The following is a 21,953-nucleotide window of genomic DNA, read 5'->3' as shown; positions in this document are numbered from 1 at the left end:
ATGCTGTGGGAGCTGTGGCATTTGGTACCCACAGCTGACATGAAAGCACCTTGCTGAGTTTGGCATTCAGAAACACAGCTGTTCCATCATCTTCCTGCCCTAGGAGGCACCTGGAGGATTCTTTAGTCCTTCAGGGATTCCTTAGGGACGTGCCTGCCTTATTTAAGCTTTACTCCTGGGGAGGAGGCCATGGTCTGGGTCTGAAGAGCTTGAATGCTTTGCTATCAGCATTAAATAGAAGATTTTTGAGGCAGGACATGAAACTGCTTCCTTTGTGTATTCAGACTGTAAGTTAAGGTGTAAATTCTTTCCAAGTTGGAGTCAAGCCTCTTTACTGGGATCAATATGATTATTGTCCCCTTCCCCCCATCTATGAATACAGGGACAGTGGTTTTCTGCTGATGGCCCTGCTGCTAAGTTTACTGCTGAGCCCTTCACTAGTGAGAATTCTAGCAGTGCTGTTTTTTCTTGATGGATAGGGCCAATTCCTTATGGTTTGTGATGGTTGAAAGTAAATCCCTTTCTGGCTGCTGGAGCTGTGCTCTGAACAGCAGCGTTTGCATTGGAATACTTTAAAAGGGACCTCTGTTCAGTGAAGACTTTTTCCCTTTTGCAACTGAGATGAACAGAAGCCAGGAATTAATGCACAGAAAGCTGAGTGACAGGACCTTACAAGCACCGATCAGTGAGTTCTTCTCTGGGAAGTGTTTGCTGTACTCTCATCTCACCCATAAAATACTGAACTGGAATTGGACATCCCTGCTCTCCTATGTGCAAGCTTGGAAGCAGACCTGGGCTGGTACTGATAAAGCAACCTTTTGTTAATGTACGTACTCGCTGCTATGGAAACTCGGATTTGGGCCTGAGCCAGTGTCTCAGGACGGAGCAGGAAGGTGCCCTTTACACCGAGGCAGGGTATGTTTGCAGGGAGGTGCAGCAGGATTCAGCTCAGCTCCTGTGCCTCGCTGCCTGCTGGAGAGGAAGAGGAAGATGACCCAGCCAGGGCTGGGCCTTCTGCAGCCACCCCTCACACTGATGGTTATTGCAGGGACTGGCAGGTCCTCGGGCAGCCTGTGTCCTCCTGCCAACATGCTGCGTTTGGGCAGTGGAGAAGGAGAGACCTGGAGAGGAGAGCAGCAAGGGAATGAAACCACTGCATATCACACCCGTTATGTGCTGTCCTTTGTCTCTAGCCTGATGTTGTTGCAGTGCTGCTGTCTTTTCCAGCACCCAGCTGAACAGGAATGCAAGCTGGAAGAGGCTGTTTGAGCTCCTGACTTGGGTTACCCTTGCTGGCTGACAGCTGGATAACAGATGTTCACAAAGTGTTGCACAGCACCTGCTCCATATGTTGCAAGCAGTCCCAGACGTTTCCTAGTGCCTTGCTGTGTGTTAGGGCATGTCATTTTAAAAAGAAAAATAAAATAAGAGAAGCTTTCACTGTAACGTACCACTGTGAGAAAGCAAGAATTCTCTCGGCCTTGGATCTGGCAAAGGATTCAAGTACCTCATCTCCTCCTGAATGTACTCTGTGCCTTATGCGTAGGTGACAGCAGAATGCTTTTGCAGTTCCCCTAAGGAAACAGCCTTCTTTAATCCCAGATCTAGGTAGCAGTTCTGTTGGTTGGTTGAGCATTCCAGCCTTAGTTAATACTGCATAACTCCACCTTTTCTGCTTCAGGAGGAGCTGAAAAGGCTTGGCTTCCTCTGCTCTGTTAGGAAGAAAGCAGGAAATCTGTGGATCATAGGCTACAGGCAGAAGTGCTAGAGCTCTGTGATGATTGGGATCTAAGTAGGACACAGATTGCTGTCTTTCAGATCTCTAGAAGATAAAAACACAGGGTACGCTTAAGGACTTGCACTACGAGCTTAATTGTATTTTCTGTGTGGTCCTTCCTGTAAGCTCAGTCAAGCTGTGTCTTAAAGCTGATGTAGCTCTTTCCTTTTGCACACTTCAGCAGCAGGGTGTTTCTCCCTGCTCTTGAGATGAGAACATTTAGGGTGGAGAGGGAGTGCTGTTGTGTTGCCCGTGGCATAGGGGCTGTAGGGCCATCCACACCTGAGTGCGGTTCCTGTCCTCTGGCAGCAGAGTATCCTTTGCTGCATCCCCATCATCATTCTCTTCCTCGGCTGCCATTCTGACAGCAGCTTTCTCTGAAATATCTGTTGATGATTTTTCAGGATCCTCTGGTCTTGGTCTGTAGAGCCATGTTGGTGAGTGAGCATGTCCAAATAGCTGGGGCACTGGGCAAGGTGCATAGGGAGGCTCAGGATTCAAAGCTGCATACTTGAGCAGGCTCAGAAGGCTTGTAGCTTTCAAGGTATTTAGCTGGCCAAATGTGAGCAGTTCTGGTTACGTTCTGAATGATTTAGCAGGTTGTGTTTCTGCAGGAGGGATGTGCCTGGCTGCAGAGGTCCTCAAGGTCTGCTGATGTGCCTCAAGCACATGGTTCAGTGCTGGGAAGTTGATCTCAAATCAAAGCACATTGGGATGTTCCATTTTAGGATTAATTTTTATTTGTAGAAGTTGAGTCACCCATTCTGGCATCACAAGAAAAGACAGTGCTTTTTCAGCATGGATGCTATCTGCTCTCTGCCAGCCAGCCTACCTCTAGCTTGCAGCCATCAGGCACCCTCTGGCCAGATGCTCCTGCCCTCTTGATGCATTAATGTTGTTTTAGTTCTGTGTGTTTGGTCCTGCCTGCACTGGGGATATTAAGGGAAAGTCCAACTTCTATCACCATGACCTTGAGGTCAGTGTTTATCCTTGCCTGTGGCCTCACCCTGGGATCCTGTGTGCCCATCTGCCTTGTTCTTTGGCTGTGCAGATCCTGCAGGCAGGCTGCAGTGCTGGGAGCCGCAGTGGGGCCCTGTGGGAAGGCAGCCATGCAGGCTGCTCACAGTACAGGCGTGAGTCAGCGCTGCTTAAGGCAGTCAGCTTTCTTGCTGCGTGCATCGCAATTTGAAGTGTTTGTTCTTCATTTTATTTTAGTAGAGTTCAGCTTTACTAGTGAGTCATGAAGCGCTGCCTGTATTCACATCCAGGACAGGTTGGAAGGAGTGGGAATGTGAGCGTCGTGGTGTGATCTCAGTAATTCTCACACTCGTACTGAAGCTCTTTGCCATCAGCTCTCAAGTGCACGGTGATATGAGGCTCGTTTCTCCATCACCTTAAGCTAACCGTCACAGAAGCATCCCTGCTGTTCTCACTGCCTTCCTGCACTGGCAGCCTTGGGTTGCTGTGTTCGAGCAGCTGACCTGGCAGGAGCAGGTATTTGTCTTGTCCTGTTGCCTCTATCCTTGCATCAGCACGGATGTTTGTGTGGCTTACACAGTGAATGGCACTGGGAGCTTGAGCTGAGTTGAACCAGTGCATCAGAGGAGTTTGTCTTGATGCAGTTTGTCATGCAGCTGAGTGAGTTCTTGTGCTGGTGCCAGGCTGGGTGTACAGCAGGATGCAAATGCTGCTCTGGGAAGTGCATGCTGTCTTCCGGGGAGCACAGAGCTACAAATGGAGGGGGTTTTAAACTGCAGTGAAGAGGTGAGGGTGCTCCTGTGATGCTGTGCCTTGGGTATGGGATGTCTTTAGTGTATTTTTGTTGAACCTGGTGTTTCATCCCAGAGTCTGAAATTGCTTATAGCTGTGACTCTGAACAGAGTTGTCCTTTCTGCCCTCGTCTCCCTGAAGCTGTTGTGTGGATTATAGGCTGCTTTTCAGTCCAACTGGAAGGACTCTGAATTTCACAAGCCAGCTAAAATAGTTGAACCAATGCCTTTGTTTAACAGAGGAAGGATGAGTAATATTTAGGCCTTCAAATAGCTTGGGGTTGCGTTGGTTTTTTTGTTTTGCTTTATAGTTGTTTGAAACTGCTGGGATTCTTCTGTCTCTATTTGTGGATAGTGTCCATGTTTAGTAATAATTCTTTGCTTTGAGTTGGTCTGAATGTCACTCAGTTCCCACTCCCAGATGTGACATGTTGGTTTTTCAAACCCTGTAGTTATCTTCCTCTTCAGTGTTGTTTGTTAAATGCTACTGGGGACAAAGGATTTTTTTCCTCACATTTACTTGTATGTGACCCCATGGCACAATTTGCTGCTGTCCTCTGAGTGACTCAGGTGACACGTTCTAAGGTGTTGCTCATCTTTCAGCAGCCTTAAACCAAGCTAAGAAATGCATAGGCAAGTCTCTGCTGCCAGAACTCTGCCTGTCTGATAAAGCAAATGAGAGGGAGGAGAGAAATCCACAGCCTGTCTTGGTCCTTGTGGTGCATCTCAGGCTCTATGTGAATTTAGAGACTTAAACCTTATCCTTTGATCCAAATATGATGTTTTTCCCTTTTCTACACCAGCTGACTGTTCGCTTCCCTTTGCACTGATGTAGTTGTGTGAGCACAGTGTGGTCATGTAGCCACCACAAAAGGAAATGTTTTCCATTGGATCAGTGAGATGATTCAACTGAAATGTACGTACATGATCTTACTGTCCCAAAATCCAGTGCGAGGGAATGTGCGGACAGGAGGGTGAAGCATCATTCTGTTGCTGGGACTTTTTGGGTTACGTTGAGTTAAACATGTTATAAAGTATCGCCCCCAGTTTCATAATCTCTGGAGCTGCATCTTCTGTGCTGCTGAACTGGAGAGCAAGGAAGAGCCGGAGGAGCTGCTTTCCTCCTGGAACGTGGCCCAGTGCAATGCTGGTGTGTAGCTGCAGAGACATCCCGTGGCCAGGCGAGGCATAGCCTGAGCTGTTTGGTCCTCTGAGATCCCCCAGGCTTTCACTATTGCTTCTGCACGTGGCTTTTCCAACATGATAAGTTCAGAGGTTGTAGTTGCTGTGGGGTTCTTGTGCCGGAGTCTTCAGGTAGTTCCTTGTTTTGAGGAGATGCTGTGGTTCCCCAGGAGCAGCTACAGTCTAAGCTAGAAAGAGCAAAGCATTTGTAGAGAACTCAGGCAGTTTTGCTTTTTCATCCTCCTGTGGCTGTGCCAGGCTGTCTGCAGACATCTAAAGAGCATCTGTCTTCTCCAAAGCACTTTAAATCTCATTTGGATTTAGCAGTCCCTCTTGCCTACCTTTAGAAAGCCCAGGCTTATTGTGTGAGTGGGCTACTTAAAAGCATCAGGAAACAGCTGCTCTGATGGGCTTAGGGTAATATCCAAGGATCCAAGGGGAAGCCACTCAGATGCAGTGGCAAAATGGCTACGGCACATGTATTTATTCTGAAAACCTTCCATATCAAAAGTTGGAGAAGTGAAAAAGAAAAGGAGGAAATGGTGTTGGGGTAGCAGATGAACAGAGGTTACTTAGTTGCTCAGCTGTGTGAAGTGCAGAGGCAGAAGGAATGGGAGTTGCTTCTTAAAGGACTTGTTCTGCCCCTGTTGGCTCTGTCCTTGATGGGTGGGTGTGGGCTTGTGCTCCTTGTGCTGGAGCTCAGTGTCTGTGCTCCATTAACACAGTGCCTCTCAGGTGAAATGAGCTGAAGGAAGGAAGTGGTATTTTCTAAAGATGAGAGCCTCAGAAGACTCCAAGCTCCTCCTTTCCCCGTCTCCTGTCAACCCTACTGGAGAAGCTGTGGATGAGACAGACAAATTAGCATGTGTTTATCTACGTGATTAAAGAGGTGATGAGGAACGTGCTAGAACAAGTGGGAAGTAAATGGAGAATGAGAGAGATGCTTGTGGATATAAAGAAATAGCAAAAGCTGCCAAACCTTTTGCTAGGAGATGAGCAGGGGTACAAGTGGGTTTCCATTCACAGGAATCTCATTTCCTTTCCAGGTCATTGCAAGGAAGCAGATAACCAGGATTTCCCCCTGTCTGCCTGAGTGCTGCTGAGCCGCATCTCCCAGCCTTTGTGGCTCTCCCCATGCTCCAAGAGTTCAACTGGTGCCCAACGCAATGTGTGTTTGTCAAACCATGGAAGTGGGCAAGTATGGCAAGAATGCCACTAAATCTGGAGACCGGGGGGTCCTGCTGGAGCCTTTTATTCACCAGGTGGGCGGCCACAGCAGCATGATGCGCTATGACGACCACACCGTCTGCAAGCCGCTCATCACCAGGGAACAGCGCTTCTATGAATCCCTGCCTCCAGAAATGAAGGAGTTCACACCTGAGTACAAAGGTGAGGCCTGCTGCCATCCTGCAACGTGGCGATGTGTTTTATGAGCCTGCCCTCTCCTTCTCCTGGAGCTTCTCGTGTGCTGCTGTCCTTTTCTCTGTATTTTCACCCTTCTCTTTTGCAGGATAGCTGTTTGATTGGAGCTTTTGGAAAGGGGGAGGTCTCTTTTCTGTGCTTAATGTGTTCATCCCCCCAGACGGAACCTAATTGTTGTAGTCTGACACTTAAGGTTATGACTGAAGTAATTTTACTGGCGAGTTATTGTCAGTTCCTACTGCCTTGACCTTGAGCAAATGAAGTTAGGTCATGCACCGAGCCGTTGTGCATTCCAGCCCCATAATTTACTGCTTCCTCATCCCAGCTCTTTTATGGACCCATATCAGAAAACTGCTGAAGCAGGAAGTGTTTCTTTCTGAACGTTGAGTTGAAGTGAGCCTTGTCCCCAGCTGCTCCCAGCGAGAGGAATTTTCCAGTGCCTCTATCCTTGTAGCAGATCAATTGCTCGCTGTATCTTTCAGGAGGTACAATTGTGGCCATGTGTTCCCCTGCTGAAGGGTAACTCTGCTGCTTCCTCCCTGCGTGGCACAAGGAGGACTGTGCTTCAGGCGCAGCTGGGGCCACCATCTGTTCCAGGTCGTGCCATTTGATCTGGCTGTATCCTGAAGGGCTGAAAGCAGTATCAGCTTACCTACCTGTGTCTGTATGTAGATCGTGACTGAAAGATACCATCTCCAACAGACGGGTCCTCTCGTACCCTCAAGCCGCTCTGGATCCATATGGTGCTTTGGTGACCCATCTGAAGCCTGTGTACTTACTGGAATCGATGTGATGTCAGGCTTTCCTCGGGAGATGTGTTTAAAACTGATGAAGCTGGTGGTCCAGATGGAGACCTCACATCATCATCATCATCATATTTCATGGTTGCCTAAAGGCAGGGGATGTGCACCTCCACCACAGTATGAGATTTCATCTGAGACTCCAGTGCAGCTTCCTGCTGGTCCCAGGGGTCTCTCCTTCTGCTCTGGAGAAGATGATGTTTCCTGTCTGAGCACACATACGTAACTCTTAAGATTGCCTCTACATCCAGGCAGACGGAGGGCTTGGATGATCATCTATGTAGTGACATTCTGGGGTCCTGAGCTTCTCAGAACTTGTGTTGAGCTTTCTTATGCCTGTTGGCATTGTCATGTGCAGACAGGGAAAGACAGTAACGTGATGTTCTCTATCAACTGGGCAGTGAAATGTTTCCTTGCTTTCATGGCAAGTCTTCAGACTCAGTCCATGTAGCACCCAGTATTATTGGCAGCTGTTTGATATTGGTGGCAAACTGATAAAAGATTTCTCTGCTTTGAGCTGAGAGATGTTGATTGCCTCATTTTCAGGGCTGGAGGTGCCCGAACTGAAAATGACAGCTCTTCTGCTCCATGGCTGGCCAGCTAGATACATTCAGAATTGGTGCCATGAAAGATCTTTATCTTCCTATTTCCTATATATATATCCTCTCATATTTCCTATGCTTTTCCCCCCTCAGCAGGTTGCTATACTCTGCTTTACTTTCTCTAGTTTGACATTTCTTGTTTTATTTAGTAATTATATTTCCTCTGCTGGCAAACAGCACTGACAGGTTTCTCCTTTCTGGCAGGTGTGGTGTCTGTCTGTTTTGAGGGAGACAGCGATGGCTACATTAATCTGGTAGCGTATCCCTACATGGAGAATGAAGCTTTGGAGCAGGATGACATGCCAGAGAGGGACCAGCCACGACGCAAGCACTCGCGCCGGAGCCTTCACAGGTCAAGCAGCGGCACTGAACACAAGGAGGAAAAACCTGGCTTGGCCAGTGACAGCACAGAAAGGTAGAAGCTTTTGAGGGTCCAGTGACAAGTGGGAAATTTCTCTTTCTACTTTCAGCTCTGGTCCTCCCTTTATTGAGGGTGTTTTGTACAGCTGCTAGATTGTCTTGTGTTTGCAATCCCAGCGTACTGTGGCACTGTTAGGAGCTGTGCCCACTTGTAGACAAACTCATCCAAGCAAAATGCTTCTGACACAGGATAACATCTGGATGTGGAAGCAAAGCCTGGGGGGTAGATTCAAATACAAAATCAAAGACTATCAGGTCCTTAACCTGAGGGTATAAGTATGGGTCTGCAACCTGGGATGTTAGCAAGGATTTGCTGTTAAGCTGGCAGGTTTTGAATAGTGTGAAGCGTGCAGCAGGAGATGGAACAGGAGGAGGTCATGTGCAGGTATGACTGTTGTAACTATCTGGAGAATGCATGGATCCTAACATGCTTCCTTGTTCTGTGGTTATGCCAGCAGCATCCAGGAGGCAAAGAGTTCCAGGATGGACTTGCACATCCACTCAGATGTTCCGTTTCAGATGTTGGATGGGAACAGTGGGCTGAGCTCTGAGAAGATCAGCCATAACCCCTGGAGCCTGCGCTGCCACAAGCAGCAGCTGAGCCGCATGAGGTCGGAGTCCAAGGAGCGAAAACTCTACAGTATCCTTAGGGAAGGGCACCGAGGGCATCAGGTTGCTGCTGTGCTGGCCTACATTACACACTCGTGCTGGAAGCAGCTAGGCCCGTGTTTCCCTTGGCTTGTGTTAAGAATAATGTTTTCCCCATCCGTTGCACAAACAAAGCTGTATTAAGTTTTCTTTTCCCTACTCTTTCCTAATTCTCAAACAATGCCACTGAATTCTGACACTGGTGCTCAGAGAAGCCACATTTCTAGCTAGTTTCCTGCATTTCTTTTTTCTCTTCTGGACCTTCTCTGAGCTGGCTTGTGTCTTCTTGAACTATTGAGTTCATATATACCTTGCCCAGCAGCAGATGCAGGCCCAGCCTGCTCAGTAATTCCTTGGGAAGGAGCTGTGATCGTCCTTGTCACCTTTCTTGAGTCTCTTCCAGTTCTACTGTATCCTTCTGGAAATGCTGCCCAGAACTGCACACCGTACAGAAGATGCTGTTGAACCAGAGGTTTCGTTTCCATTGGCACACAGTGCTGTTGTGTCTCTGCTTCCCCATAATTTATGGCACACACTCTTCTTGTAAATGCTGTTTGTTTGTTCTGACGTCCCATTCCTGACTAACAGCTGCCTCAAGGTTAAAAATAACAACATTTATTCCTCTTACGTTCATCATCTTGCACATTAACTCTAGAGGGTGTCTACCCATGCAGTGGCCAAGTGGGTCTCATAAGGCCCTGTGGGGAGTTTTGACAGCTGCTCCTCATTTTTGGAACTTCGACTTCGTATGCTTGTCATCTCGTTCCCTTTTCTGGATCCCTTGTTGACCAGCGTGGTTCTCCACACACAGCCCTTGTGAATGACTCTGATTGTGTGACCAGTCAGACATCACAACTCTCTTCATCTTTCATTTGCTATCTGATTAATTGATTGTCAGCATCTCAGCCCTCATTCTGCTGTCTGGCCTCTTTGAGGCACTGTCACAGATCTCCTAATCCTCATACAGATCTCATTGAGTCTTGACACTTCATGTCTGCATTCATCAAAGCTGAAGATCCCCAGGGTATGTTTGAGGGGTGACTTGCACAGAAGGTGCATTTGATCCTTCCCTGAGAAGTCATTTACCACTTACTGTTCTTCAGGACTCTCTTTCTGAGCTGTGTGGGACCCTTCTGTTGTTTTGCAGTTCCTCAGATCTCTGCACATCAGCATTGCTGTGCCCTCCCTTTAGTCTCCTAGTGCTAAAGCAGCTTTAAATGAGCTACAGTTCCTGTTTAATAGCATGAGTAGATCTGTCTTGTGACCTTTAGTGCTTCTGGGTGAGACTGCCCAGTTCTGATTATTTGTTATTCATTAGTTCTTGTTGGATGTGCAGCTCTTCTCCTGGCACCTCAGCTTGAGCTCATCTGTGTTTTGGCTTGGGAATCCCCAGTAAACACAATAAATTACTCGTGTTTCTTTCTTTTTAGAGTCTCTTTTTACTCCCATCTCCCAGTAGCTCCTTTTCTACTTGGACTCTAAGCCCTCCAAGTAGTCTGAATGGCTTCTTCATATGCCTAAGGAGAATCTATTGTTTTCTATTCCTTTGCAATTCATTCCTCTCACATTTCTGCTGGTTTTTAACTTGCCAACCCATGTTTTTGCTTCAGCTGCTACAGCTCGATTTTTGTTTTGCTTGCCTAGGAACAGCTTTGCTTTTAATAGCTTTATTCTTCCACATTTTAACCGTGGGCTTCCTTTTCCTATTCTCAAACGTGAGCTTTGAGCCTCCAACGTGTATTTTTAGATAGATTCCACATCACTTGCAGAGACATGATTCTGTAGCTGTCCTGCCTTTTTTTTTAACGCACTTCCCTATTTTTATTAAGTTCCTCTTTCAAATCACACACAATTGCTGGTAGGTTTCTTTCTAAATGTCCAGCTCCATTACAAGTTTAATGCCGCTCTGCTGTGGTTGCCATTTCAGAGTAACACATTGAACTGTGACCCCCAGGGCAGATGTTGAGGTTCTTTCTGCCCTCTGGGGCCCCTTTGCTTTACTGATTGTCTCAGGTTTGCTCTGTGTCGTGCCCTAATGGAAGTTGTGCCCATTATGTGTGGTGCTAATTGAAGTTTCCCATTACAGGGCTGTTTCCTGCTTTTGTGGCCTCTCCGGTTTCCCCCCTGTATTGGTCAGTGCTGCTGTTCTGGTTAGGCTGATAACAGAACCGTAGCTATGAACTTCAGCCTTGAGTTCTCAGTCCATGGGGACTGTGTTCTTTATCCATATGGTTATATTGTGAATTTGATTAGCCTTCAAGCTCCCCCCTTTGGTGCCACCAGTCCTTACTGGCACACCGTGTCCTTCCTGATGTTACCATTCTGCTCCTTGGATCCTCCTGCTGGGCTTTCCACTGCTTGTGATCTGTTAGGGCTGGACCTTCCGCTTTCCAGGCTGACTTCTACTGCCAGCTGCCAAAGCCCACAGGTCACTCTTTGGGTTTTGTCCTTTTCTTCACCTTCCCAGTTTGTTCTCCTTCCTCTTTGGTTCCCATTTGTTTGCCTGTCTCTTGCTGTCCTATGGCCCTCCTTGTGGCGGCTCTGGGGTGCAGCATCTTACAATGGAGCTCTCCTTGACATGGCTCTCAGAGTTCCTTTTGCTGGAGAACGTGGTGCATCATTTCAAGTTTCCCTGCGTGCTTGATCTGAAGATGGGGACCAGACAGCACGGAGATGATGCCTCTGAGGAGAAGGCTGCTCGGCAGATGAAGAAGTGTGAGCAGAGCACTTCTGCCACCCTGGGTGTGCGCGTGTGTGGGATGCAGGTAGGAATCCTAAGGCTGCAGCTGCTGCACGTTGCTTTCCCCAGCCCCAATAGAGCTTCTGGTTGTTAGTGTTTGCTGCTGAGCTCTGAGTTAGCAGGTGGGTATGCTGGAGTTCATGCTATGTACTTTGGGTCTTCATTTGAGAGCCCAGAGCAAAGGAACGTGCTTCTCCCAAGGTTGTCTGCTTGTTCATGGGAAACATGGGGGGCTTTAAGCAAGAAGAACAGTTGTTTTATAGCATTAAGGCAGAACTGCAGCACGTGGTGGAGATGTCTTTCTGTTCTACCATCACCCGTGTACTGTTGAGAGTTAAAAATCTGCTTTCCTATTGTGGCTACACCCTGAGCACGATCATTTGCTGCTGATGCTGTTGTGCAATAGAGCTGATCCTTCCCCCGCCTGCAGAAGCAGCTCATGATCCACATCTCTGCCCACACTCTGAAGCAAGGAGTTCCCTTTGCTGATCTCATGGCACTCAATCTGTGTGATGCAGGGGCAGGCAGGGCCGTCCTGCTCTCCTGTGTGTGGTGGTGACGTGAGTTCCCCCTGCCCTGTCAGTGCAAGGCAGCTCTGGGCTCTATGTGTTGCCTTAACCTTGTGTTCCCACTTGATGTGCCTTTCCTCTGGTGTTGCAGGTCTACCAGCTGAACACTGGGCATTACTTATGCAGGAATAAATACTATGGACGCGGTCTTTCCATCGAGGGCTTCCGCAACGCCCTGTACCAGTATCTCCACAACGGCATAGAGCTGCGCAAGGACCTCTTTGAGCCCGTCCTTGCCAAGCTCCGGAGCCTGAAGGCAGTTCTGGAGAGACAGGCCTCCTACCGCTTCTACTCCAGCTCCCTCCTCATCATCTATGACGGGAAGGACAGCAGGGCAGACATGTTTGTGGAGTGCCACTCGGAGCCGCATCTGAAGCAGATGGACCCGAGCTCTGTTCCCGAGAGCCTTCAGGACGGCGGCAGCACGGAGCCCAGCTCCCCCCCCCAGCCCATGGTGGACGTGCGGATGATTGACTTCGCACACAGCACGTTCAAAGGCTTCCGTGATGACCCCACTGTGCACGACGGACCCGACAGAGGTTACGTGTTCGGGCTGGAGAGCCTCATCAACATCATGGAACAGCTGCGGGAAGGAAACCAGTAGCCCAGGGCTACGGCCGCTTCTTCTTGTCCTGGTGACTGGAGCAGACACGGCCACCTCCTGCCACGGGAAGCAACAACCACTTCAGTTTTAGAACAATGTATCGCTCCAATGTTTTTAAATGTACTCGGATGGAAGAGCCGAAGGGAGGGCAGTGGAACAGCTCCTCCAGCTGACCCGGCCGGCTCTGCCTCCTGCTGGGGCTCCTGGTACTTCGCTCCTCGCATGTGATATTTGGAGGGGGGACCTGGCCCAGGGAAGGGAAAGCAGGAGAGCGCGGGGCCCTGCAGGGCTGGAGCTGTGGCTTGAGGAGCCCCCTGCCCTGGCAGCCCCTAAAGGCCTTTGGCTTGAGATTCTCGCAGGGCTCTGAGCAGCCCCAGCAGCGGCTCCGCGGGGCAGTTGCTCTGTGCTCTCCCTGGCTGGCGTTGCTGGCTCTGCCCTGTTTTGCCGATGGGGTTTTGCTTTTGATGCTGCCTTTTCCTTCCGTTCGGGCACTGTGAATAACCGACCCAAACGGGGAAATCCAATGACCAAATGCAACCCAGGGCGGAGCTGCGGGGGGAGGAAACGCTTCAGCCCGGTGCTGCCTGCGGCAGGGACAGCACGGCACTGTGCCCTGGGCCGCTGACCGAGCCCCAGCCCAGCCCTTGGCCAGCAATAGAACTTGTAGCAGTTCACGTCACCCCGGCCGTGCATCGGGGTGTTCCGGACCATTTCAACCCTTCCCCTCGTACTCCTCGGTTCCTCCGCTTGTAGCAAGTACAGCGCTACGTCCCTCCCGTGCTGTGCGGGTGTTTCCCCGTGCTGGGCCCGCTCCGTTCTCTGCCGTCCCGTCCCGTTTCCCCGTGTTGCTCCTGCCCCCCCCCATCCCACGGCGCTTTGCCCGACCCCGCCCGCTCCCTCCATCGCTTCTTGGCCGGGCCGTGGGGTTGGGGGGGGCCGCAGTGAGGACCCGGAGCAGCCGGAGCCGCCCCCCCCCCCCATGATGCGGAACCTCCTCCCGTCCATCGCCGCGTCCATCGCCGCTGTGTATGCCCGGCCCGCATTAAAACACATGGATTTGGCTCCGCGTCTGGATGCGTCCGCGGGGCGGGTTGGGGGGGGATGGCGGCTCCGCCTCCCGCTGGGTGGAGCACGGACGGTTCCGCCTCCCGTCGGGTGGGGACGTGGGTCGGTCCCGGCGGTGACGCGTTGCTCCGCGCGGCGCTGACGTGTCGCTGCGTGTCGGGGATGCGGGCGCTGATCCTGGTGGGCGGCTTCGGGACGCGGCTGCGGCCGCTGACCCTGAGCCGGCCGAAGCCGCTGGTGGAGTTCTGCAACAAGGCGCTGCTGCTGCACCAGCTCGAGGCGCTGCGCCAGGTGCGGCCGCTCCGGGGGGAGCCGGGCCCCGCCGCCCCGCAGCCACTGACCGCAGCTCCTACAGGCGGGAGTCAGCCACGTGGTGCTGGCCGTGAGCTACATGTCCGAGGCGCTGGAGGCCGCCATGAGGGAGCAGGAGCAGCGGGTAAGGGAGCCCCGCCACCCCGACCCGCCCCGCCCCGCATCACCGCCCCGTATCACCGACCCGCAATGACGCTCTGCCCGCAGCTCGGCATCCGGATCTCGCTGTCACACGAGAAGGAGCCGCTGGGCACAGGTAGCAGCGAGGGGAGGAGCCAGGGGACGGGGCGGGGGGCGGCCAGTGGCTGGGAGCGCTGCCGGCACCGGGGATGGACACGGGGAGGGGGAGGAGGATGGGGGCTGCTGACGGGAACAGGGGGATCCGGGGATGGGACGGGGGGTGGGTGTGAAGGGCGATGGGTGAGAGGGACAATGGGGTGAGCGAAGGCAGCACCGACCGGCTGTGACAGCGTGTGGATGGGAGCGGGGGTGGCACCGGGGATGGACACCGAGATGGGCGCTAGGCGGGTCCCGGCCCCGCGGTGGCACTGACGGCCGGGCAGCGGGGCCGCTGGCGCTGGCTCGGGACCTGCTGGCCGAGGGCGGGGAGCCCTTTTTTGTCCTCAACAGCGACGTGATCTGCGAGTTCCCCTTCGAGGCGCTGGCCCGATTCCACCGGCAGCACGGCGGGGAGGGCTCCATCGTGGTCACCCGCGTGGAGGAGCCGGCCAAGTACGGCGTGGTGGTGAGCGAGCCCGACAGCGGCCGCATCTGCCGCTTCGTGGAGAAGCCACGTGTCTTCGTGTCCAACAAGATCAATGCCGGCCTCTACATCTTCAGCCCCGGCATCCTGCAGCGCATCCAGGTGGGGCTGGGGAGCAGGGGGTCAGGGCTGGAGGCCGTGTCCTCCTACTCAGTTCATAACCCATCTCCATCCTCACAGCTGCGTCCCACATCCATCGAGAAGGAGATCTTCCCGGCCATGGCGCAGGATGGGCAGCTCTATGCCATGGAGCTGCAGGGTAAGGCCCTGAGCAGGTACTGGCTGTACTTGGGACCCACCTGCACTGCTGTCACTGAGGCTGTGTCCCCACAGGCTTCTGGATGGACATCGGGCAGCCCAAGGACTTTCTCACAGGCATGTGCATGTACCTGCAGGCACTGCGGGCACAGCACCCTGACAAGTTGCACTCAGGGCCTGGAGTCGTGGGCAATGTGCTGGTGGTAAGTGCCAGCCCCGGGCAGGCTGTGCAGGGTCACCTCCATCATCACACTGCTTTCCTCAAGCTGCACCCTGCCATCCCCACACGGGCTGAGCCGTGTCCCTGGCCTCAATGCAGTCCCTGTTCCTTGCAGGATCCCAGTGCCAAGATTGGGTCAAACTGCGTCATCGGCCCCAATGTGACTATTGGGGCTGGTGTGGTGGTGGAGGACGGGGTGCGCATCAAGCGCTGCACGGTGCTGCAGGGGGCCCGCATCCGCTCCCACTCCTGGCTGGAGTCCTGCATTGTGGGCTGGAGCTGCTCTGTGGGGCAGTGGGTGAGGAGGCACAAGCTTTGGGGCTGCACAGGGACTGGGCCGGCTCCTGCCCTCCTGGCGGTGGCCAAAGGGAGGAGGGAAGCACTGGTGCCAGTGGGCAGCAGCGGGAGCGCAGCCCCCTGCCCTGAGCTGGGCTGGGTGTGACACAGCTCTTGGGACAGGTGCGCATGGAGAACGTGACGGTGCTCGGCGAGGATGTCATTGTCAACGACGAGCTCTACCTCAATGGGGCCAACGTGCTGCCACACAAATCCATCGCCGAGTCCGTGCCAGAGCCACGCATCATCATGTAGCGCCCGCTGTGCCCTCCTGGCTCTGTTTAGATTAAATATTTATATTTCCATCTACCTCTGAGCATCATCTGTGCGCAGCGGAGCCCCCAGAGCCGGCTCAGCTTTCCCTCCCTACATCTCAGGGCACCGTGTAAGGAAGAATAATTTAATGCTGCATTTCATGAAGTCAGCCCCCAGCCAGGGGCGAAGTCACAGAGCCCAAACACACAGCGGCCCCAGGCAGCACTCACCACACGTGGGGCTGCTGTGGGGACGAGGCCTCACGCTCCCCTCCCTGAGAACGGCCCCTCCCTCCCTGCAGCCCCCGTCCTGTGTTAGGGACAGACCCACGTGCAGGGCCGGGCGCTAGGAGCTGGCCGGCTTGGTGAAGTCATCCACCCCTGTGATGGTGGCCTTGCAGAAGAAGCAGTCCTTGTTGTTCATCAGGTGCTGGTTGATGCAGGCTCTGGGACAGGAGGGGAAGAAGAGCGTAAGAACTCCTGAATCCCAAATGCTGTGGGGAGCTGGGGCCAGCAGGAGCTACTCATACTCACTTGCAGGACTTGTGGGAGCAGGGCCGGAAGATGGCAGAGATGGGGTGTGCGTAGCAGATGGGGCACAGATCCTCCTCGCTGGTGGGCTGTGGGGGGCAGAGGGGTGGTTGGCAGAGGCACACAGAGCTGGGGGCAGCGGTGCCGGGGCTGCAGTCGAGGATGGGAAGGGAGGACACTCACCAGCGTGGTGGCAGCCGCCTGCTTGGACTCCTCGCTCAGGTGGCTCAGCATCTTGTCCACCTTGGACAGCTCCTCAGCACTGATGTACTCCGTGTCTGGGGGCAGAACCGTATGTGTGCGCTGAGCTGAGCGGTGCCAAGGTGCCGGGGCTGCTTCGTGCCCAGTGCTGCCCACAGACCCAGCAGCCCCTGCCCCAGCCCGGCGCATCACTCACATGTGCTCAGGGAGAAGTGGCGTTTCTCCGTGGCCGAAGCAGCTGCTGCCATGGCTGCAGGTTCCGCATGGCCCAGCAGGTACTGGATGGAGCGCAGCTGGAAGCAGGGGTCTGCCAGCAGCACCGCAGTCGCACGCTCAGCCCTGCAAAGGGACGGACACAGTCAGGATCTGCCCATATCCCCATGTCCCTGGACACAGTCATGGCTCTGCTCCAGCACCACGCACACAGCCGGCCTGTTCTGCAGGAGCAAATGCATCATGGTGGGAGCCCCCAGTCCTCAGGAGGCCCCAACACACACCAAGGCAGCCAAAGGGCATTCCTCCTCCTCCTCCTCCTCCTCACTACAATCCCACTGGGGATGTGCTGCAGGACCCCAGATCAATGTGCTGCATTGGCATTTGCTGAGGTTGCACCTGCAGGGTGGTTGAAGCAGCTGGAACCAGCACTGCAGGGTGAGGGCACAGCACTGGGCACGCACAGCAGCCCTGGACTGAAGCACATCTGCACCCCAGGAACAGCATGTGGTGTCACCACGACATGTCAGTGCCCTGGCAGGAGGAGGGAGGGAGCTGCTGTGGCTCTCCAGGATTCATCCATCAGCAGAGATGGCCTGGACAGAGGGAGGGCACAGTGTGGCATCCAGAGCCCCCAGCTCTGCCTCCATCGGGCACCTGCCCTGTGCCGCAGCCCCACGGCCACCTCCAACAAGGGCAGAGCTGGGCATTGCAGTCTCCATCTCCGTCTCCAGCTGAGCCGCGCTGGGGAGCAGTGGGTTAACAGCCCCTCAGGGCCCAGCAGCCACAGCGGCTAAACGAGCTTTATGCTGCCCTAATGGAAACCAATTCCCCAGCCCCGCTCTCCGCTTCCCACTGAAGAGCCCAGGAGCCGGCAATGACATTCCTGCGCGTCCTTCAGCACCGCTACCAGCACCCTCTGCTCCACTGCGATCCCTGGGCTCAGCCCGCCCCCAAGGATGGTGCCGGGGGGTCCCTGCCGGCTCACCCGGGGCTGAGCGGGACAAGGGCAGCGAGGGACGGACACGCCGTAGTGCGGGAGCTCAGCGCGGCGCAGCGGCTGCCGCTGCCGGAGGCTGCGCACGGCAGAGGGTCTCGGAAACGATCCCCGGGACGAGCCCCCGCTCCGCCCCCGCACCGCGACACGAGGGAGGGACGCGCCGAGCAGCCCGGCCACCGCGGCCACCACTCCCCGCTCCGGGACCAATGGGCTCCCGGCCGGCCCCCACGCTGCGCATCGCCAGCACGTAAATAGGGGCGAGCGGGCGGCCGCCGGGAGGTGCCACCCGGGAGGCGGCGGGGCGAGGGGATGCGCGGGGCCGAGCCCTGAGAAACTTGGCGCTGCGGGGACGCGTTGGGTGAGAACCGGAGCATCGCGGCTGGATGCGGGGAGCGGGTGCGCGGCTCCGCGTGAGGGGCCATGGCGCCCCTTAGCTCCGCTCCGGCCCCGGGATCCGGCAGCACCCGGTAGGGCGGCGCGGCCCCGCCGAGCCCCGAGCATCGCCATGGCCCCGTGTGCGCCCGCGGAGCTGTGGCTGCTGCTGCTGCTGCTCCAGCTGCGCCCCGCTCGCCCCGCGCCGCCCCGCGGCTGCCCCCCCGCGTGTATCTGCACCTCCGACGTGCTGAGCTGCAGCCGGCAGACCCTGCAGCGGGTGCCCCACGCGCTGCCGCCCACCGCCACCACGCTGGACCTGAGCCACAACGCGCTGAGCCGGCTGCAGGACGGCTGGCTGGCCGCGCTGCCGCACCTCGAGGCGCTGCACGTCGGACACAACCACATCGCCGAGCTGTCCCCGCGCTCCTTCCACAACGCGTCCCGCCTGCGGCACCTCGACATGTCCTCCAACCGGCTGCGAGCCGTCGAGACGCACTACTTCGAGGAGCTGGTGAGCCTGGAGGAGCTGCTGCTCTACAACAACCGCATCGCGCGCGTGGACGAGAACGCCTTCGCCAGGCTGAGCGGGCTGCGCAAGGTGTACCTGAGCTGGAACAACCTCACCTCCTTCCCCTTCCACGCCGTGCAAGGCCTGGGCAACTTCAGCCTGCGCACGCTGGACCTGTCGTCCAACCGCCTGCACAACCTGCCCGTGGAGGAGCTGGCGGCGCTGCCCGAGCACATTCGCAACGGCCTGTACCTGCACAACAACCCCGTGCGCTGCAGCTGCCCGCTCTACCTGATGCTGCAGCACTGGAGGCAGCGGGGGTTCAGCTCGGTGCGGGATTTCTTTGAGGAGCACACCTGCAAGGTGTCCGACGCCGTGCCGCGCTCCCTGATCAAGCTGCTCAAGTACAGCCACCTGTTTGAGAACTGCTCTGCCGAGCCAGACCCCGCGCAGCCCATTCCCTTCCCGGTGACGGTGGGCCGGGTGCTGCTGCTGGCCTGCAACGCCAGCCTGCCCCACGCCGCCTACATGTGGATCCTGCCGCACCACGAGCCCGTCCGGCCCCCAGGGAACGCCAACCGCTCCGTCGAGGTGTTCCACAACGGCAGCCTGCGCATCGCAGCCGCCCGGCCCTGGCACTCGGGGATCTACGTCTGCTTGGCCATCAGCGGCCCCCGCAACGTCAGCCGGCTGTGCGAGGTCAATGTGACGGTGCATTACTCCAAGCCGGATGGGGAGGCCTTCAGCACCGGCCTGACCACGCTGCTGGGCTGCATCGTCAGCCTGCTGCTGGTGCTCGTCTACCTGTTTGTGACGCCGTGCCGCTGCCCGCCGTGCTGCAGGACGGCCCCCCCCAGCCCGCCGCAGGAGTGCAGCGCACAGTCCTCCATCCTCAGCACCACGCCGCCCGCCACCGATGGGCCCAGCCGCAGGGCCAGCAAGCACGTGGCCTTCCTGGAGCCCGCCCGCGAGGCGCTGGATGGCAAGGAGCGCCCGGTGCCCGGTGAGGCCCTCACAGACAGCAGGCACCCCAAGGTGCTGCAGCTGCGCTCAGACACCGAGTCCATCAGCTCCGTCTTTTCGGACACCCCCATCGTGTCGTAGTAGGGCTGAGCCATTCTCCTCCTGCTCAGAGCAGCACCGAGCCCCAGTGCTCAGCCTGACTACGAGAAAGGGGAGGTTCAGCAGCACCTGTACTGCTTCAGCCGCCAGCACAAGGGCAGCACTGAAGGACTCTGCATGCCTGCGATCCCTGCTCTGTCTGGGCAGCAGTGATGCCGGGGCTGTGGCCGTGGGTGTGCAAGATCCAGCCCAGTGCTCCCAACCCAGACCCCCCAGTGCTGTCCTCAGGGGCTCTCAGGGATGGCCACGCCACTGTCCCCAGCCACTTGGAATGGAGGGAGCGTGGTCCTGTGGCCCCACACATCCACTGGGGGACAGCATGGGGAAGAAGGGGCTCAGCACCCAGCCAAGCAAACATCGCATGCTTTTGCCTCTCAACACCCCCGAAGCTGTACATAGTGATGTTGGGCACCAGGAGGTGACTGACACAGCGCTGCTCGCAGCTCCCCGTGCCACCAAGGACGCTGAGGTCTCCCGCACCGCCCGCGCTCGCTGCTTCTCCTTGAGATGGACGTGCGCTGCTCGAGCACAGCTATTGAGGCAGTAATCTAATGAGCCTGTCGATAAATGTGAGTAATGCTCTCTCGGGCCGTCACTCTCCAGTTACATTTGAATAAAAAATGCCTATTTTTTTAAGCTCATGCTGGGCTGTGTGTCTCCTTGCCCTCACAGTGGGGTGGTCGGGCTGGGGGCTGCAGGACCCCCATGATCTGCACTGGGCTGATGTGACACGCAGTGTTGAGGGCTGGGGAGACTCTGTCCCCAGGAGGTGACATCTGTGAGATGGGGAGGGGGCAGCACCAGTGGCACACAGCACATTCAGGACCCAGCAGTATTCCGAGGGGTGGGATTGCTGCTTGCTCTGGAGCAGGACAGCCCTGACACAGCAAAGTCTCCCCTAATGGTCTGGGGGAACCACAGAAGGACACGGGACCACACAGAGGGACACCACCACCCCTGCACAGTCACCATGAGAGCACAACTCTTGCCTGTCCTTCCACTCTTCCAGCACAGAGACAAGCAGCTTATTTCCAGCACAAAGTCAGCCCTGCCTAAAGCACTCGGGCTCACCACCTGACACCGACCTCATGCAGCCCTGTGCCATCAGCCCTGCAGCCACTGTTTGGCGAGGGATGGGGACTGACAGCTGCTGCCGGCCCTGCCCTCGCTGCCCACACCCGCTGTCCCCTCCTGTTAGCACAGCACTGCTGATGAGACTGGGATGCTGAGCGGCCACATTGGCTGCTGCTGGGGCTGGTATGGAGCTTTGGTGTGGGGAGGGTTGCAAAGTGATGTCCTGTCCCTTGGGGACAGAGTTGTGGTGGTACCGTCCCCTGGCTCTGCTCCCATCATGCAGGGATCCCACTGAAGAGGATACAGGTTTGCCCCTTATAATGGGAATTCTATGCCTCTGCTTCTGTGTTGAGCAAAGCCAGCCCCTGCCGAGGGATCTGGCTGCTGCACCACAGCAGCATGCTGAGGCTTCACCTTAGATTCTGGGAAAGCATTCCAGAGAGGTGCTAAAGTGAGGGGATGGTACCATCCACCCAAAGCAATGGGCCTGCTGCTCCCTGCAGCTGCCCAACCCCATCCCACAGTGCTGTGGATGTGGCTGTTCCAGTGCTGTCACAAGGGCTCCCTGTTTCCCAGGAAAACCCCATTACAGTGTGTCACACCGTTCTAGTGCCAGGAAAGGTCTTGGCCCCACAGTGCTGCTCCAGGGAGGTGCTGGAATGCTCAAAGCAGCCCTTCAGGCAGCTTGAATGGCAAATCTCAGCCAGGGAAAGCACAGCCATGAGCATGGCCTCCCTAACAGGCAGGGATGGAAACGCAGCAGTTGGTCTCCATCACCTCCTGGCAGCCACCTGCATCACTCTGGCCTGGCTGGCTGCCACGCCAAGGGTTGGCACACAGCACAGCAACGTGGATGTGCAAGGATCAAGGAGCATCTATCCGCCATGCTCCACATCTTGATCCTCTCCTACTCTCCCACCACTGGGGTTGGGTACACCTGGGCCCCTCCCTTACCACGCTCCTGGACTTCCAAAGAGACACGCAGCAAAACCTGGTCCACAGGACACAACAGACCCCAGCCTGTGCACCCCCTGCCCAGGGTGCAGTGAGTGAAGCAGCCCATAACCAGGTGACCACAGTGCTTCCCTCTGTCCTCCCCACCTTTTGGGTGGCACTCCAGGCTCCACCAGGGCTGTGCTGCCAACAAACCCACCGAACACCTGCACACGTCCCAGCCCTCCAACCAGA

General features: G+C 55.5%; 4 protein-coding genes across 5 annotated transcripts in view; 3 read left to right on the top strand and 1 right to left on the bottom strand.

Annotated features, from left to right (window-relative positions):
• The window catches only part of IP6K1 (inositol hexakisphosphate kinase 1), a 30,826-nt gene extending 17,232 nt beyond the window's left edge, over positions 1-13,594 (top strand). Inside the window, exons 4-8 of one of the 2 annotated variants that reach the window (XM_015874553.2) lie at positions 5,775-6,117; positions 7,757-7,967; positions 8,431-8,612; positions 11,210-11,385; positions 12,021-13,594. In XM_015874553.2, coding sequence (XP_015730039.1) covers positions 5,895-6,117; positions 7,757-7,967; positions 8,431-8,612; positions 11,210-11,385; positions 12,021-12,533 — 1,305 coding nt within the window. In that variant the 5' untranslated portion in view covers positions 5,775-5,894 and the 3' untranslated portion in view covers positions 12,534-13,594. Of the gene's footprint in view, positions 1-5,774; positions 6,118-7,756; positions 7,968-8,427; positions 8,613-11,209; positions 11,386-12,020 lie in introns of both variants that reach the window. The other variant, XM_015874552.2, reaches the window with a different exon arrangement.
• Positions 13,595-13,689: 95 nt separating this feature from the next.
• Positions 13,690-15,796, top strand: GMPPB (GDP-mannose pyrophosphorylase B). Its single transcript, XM_015874554.2, has 8 exons — positions 13,690-13,889; positions 13,954-14,034; positions 14,118-14,166; positions 14,474-14,775; positions 14,854-14,932; positions 15,007-15,134; positions 15,267-15,449; positions 15,611-15,796. Exons 1-8 carry the CDS (start codon positions 13,761-13,763, stop codon positions 15,740-15,742), a joined length of 1,083 nt encoding a protein of 360 aa, XP_015730040.1. The 5' UTR covers positions 13,690-13,760; the 3' UTR covers positions 15,743-15,796.
• A 77-nt stretch (positions 15,797-15,873) lies between these two features.
• The window catches only part of RNF123 (ring finger protein 123), a 40,264-nt gene continuing 34,184 nt past the window's right edge, over positions 15,874-21,953 (bottom strand). The window contains exons 36-39 of the mRNA XM_015874549.2: positions 16,670-16,812; positions 16,456-16,550; positions 16,276-16,361; positions 15,874-16,187 (exon numbers count right to left, since the gene is read on the bottom strand). Of these exons, the coding sequence (XP_015730035.1) occupies positions 16,088-16,187; positions 16,276-16,361; positions 16,456-16,550; positions 16,670-16,812 (424 nt within the window). The 3' untranslated portion in view covers positions 15,874-16,087. The remainder of the gene's footprint in view (positions 16,188-16,275; positions 16,362-16,455; positions 16,551-16,669; positions 16,813-21,953) is intronic.
• Positions 16,853-20,332, top strand: AMIGO3 (adhesion molecule with Ig like domain 3). Its single transcript, XM_015874551.2, has one exon. The coding sequence runs from the start codon at positions 18,192-18,194 to the stop codon at positions 19,671-19,673; it is 1,482 nt and encodes a 493-aa protein (XP_015730037.1). The 5' UTR covers positions 16,853-18,191; the 3' UTR covers positions 19,674-20,332.

The sequence above is a fragment of the Coturnix japonica genome, chromosome 12, assembly GCF_001577835.2.
Source record: "Coturnix japonica isolate 7356 chromosome 12, Coturnix japonica 2.1, whole genome shotgun sequence".
NCBI lineage: Eukaryota > Metazoa > Chordata > Aves > Galliformes > Phasianidae > Coturnix > Coturnix japonica.
This window is presented reverse-complemented; position numbering and strand designations above follow the sequence as displayed.

Excerpts from the sequence above, each read along its gene's own strand:
- AMIGO3 (XM_015874551.2), top strand. The coding sequence starts at position 18,192 with ATGGCCCCGTGTGCGCCCGCGGAGCTGTGGCTGCTGCTGCTGCTGCTC.
- GMPPB (XM_015874554.2), top strand. The coding sequence starts at position 13,761 with ATGCGGGCGCTGATCCTGGTGGGCGGCTTCGGGACGCGGCTGCGGCCG. Across the intron at positions 13,890-13,953 it reads AGCTCGAGGCGCTGCGCCAG|GCGGGAGTCAGCCACGTGGT; the intron begins GTGCGGCCGCTC and ends CAGCTCCTACAG. Across the intron at positions 14,933-15,006 it reads CTATGCCATGGAGCTGCAGG|GCTTCTGGATGGACATCGGG; the intron begins GTAAGGCCCTGA and ends GTGTCCCCACAG.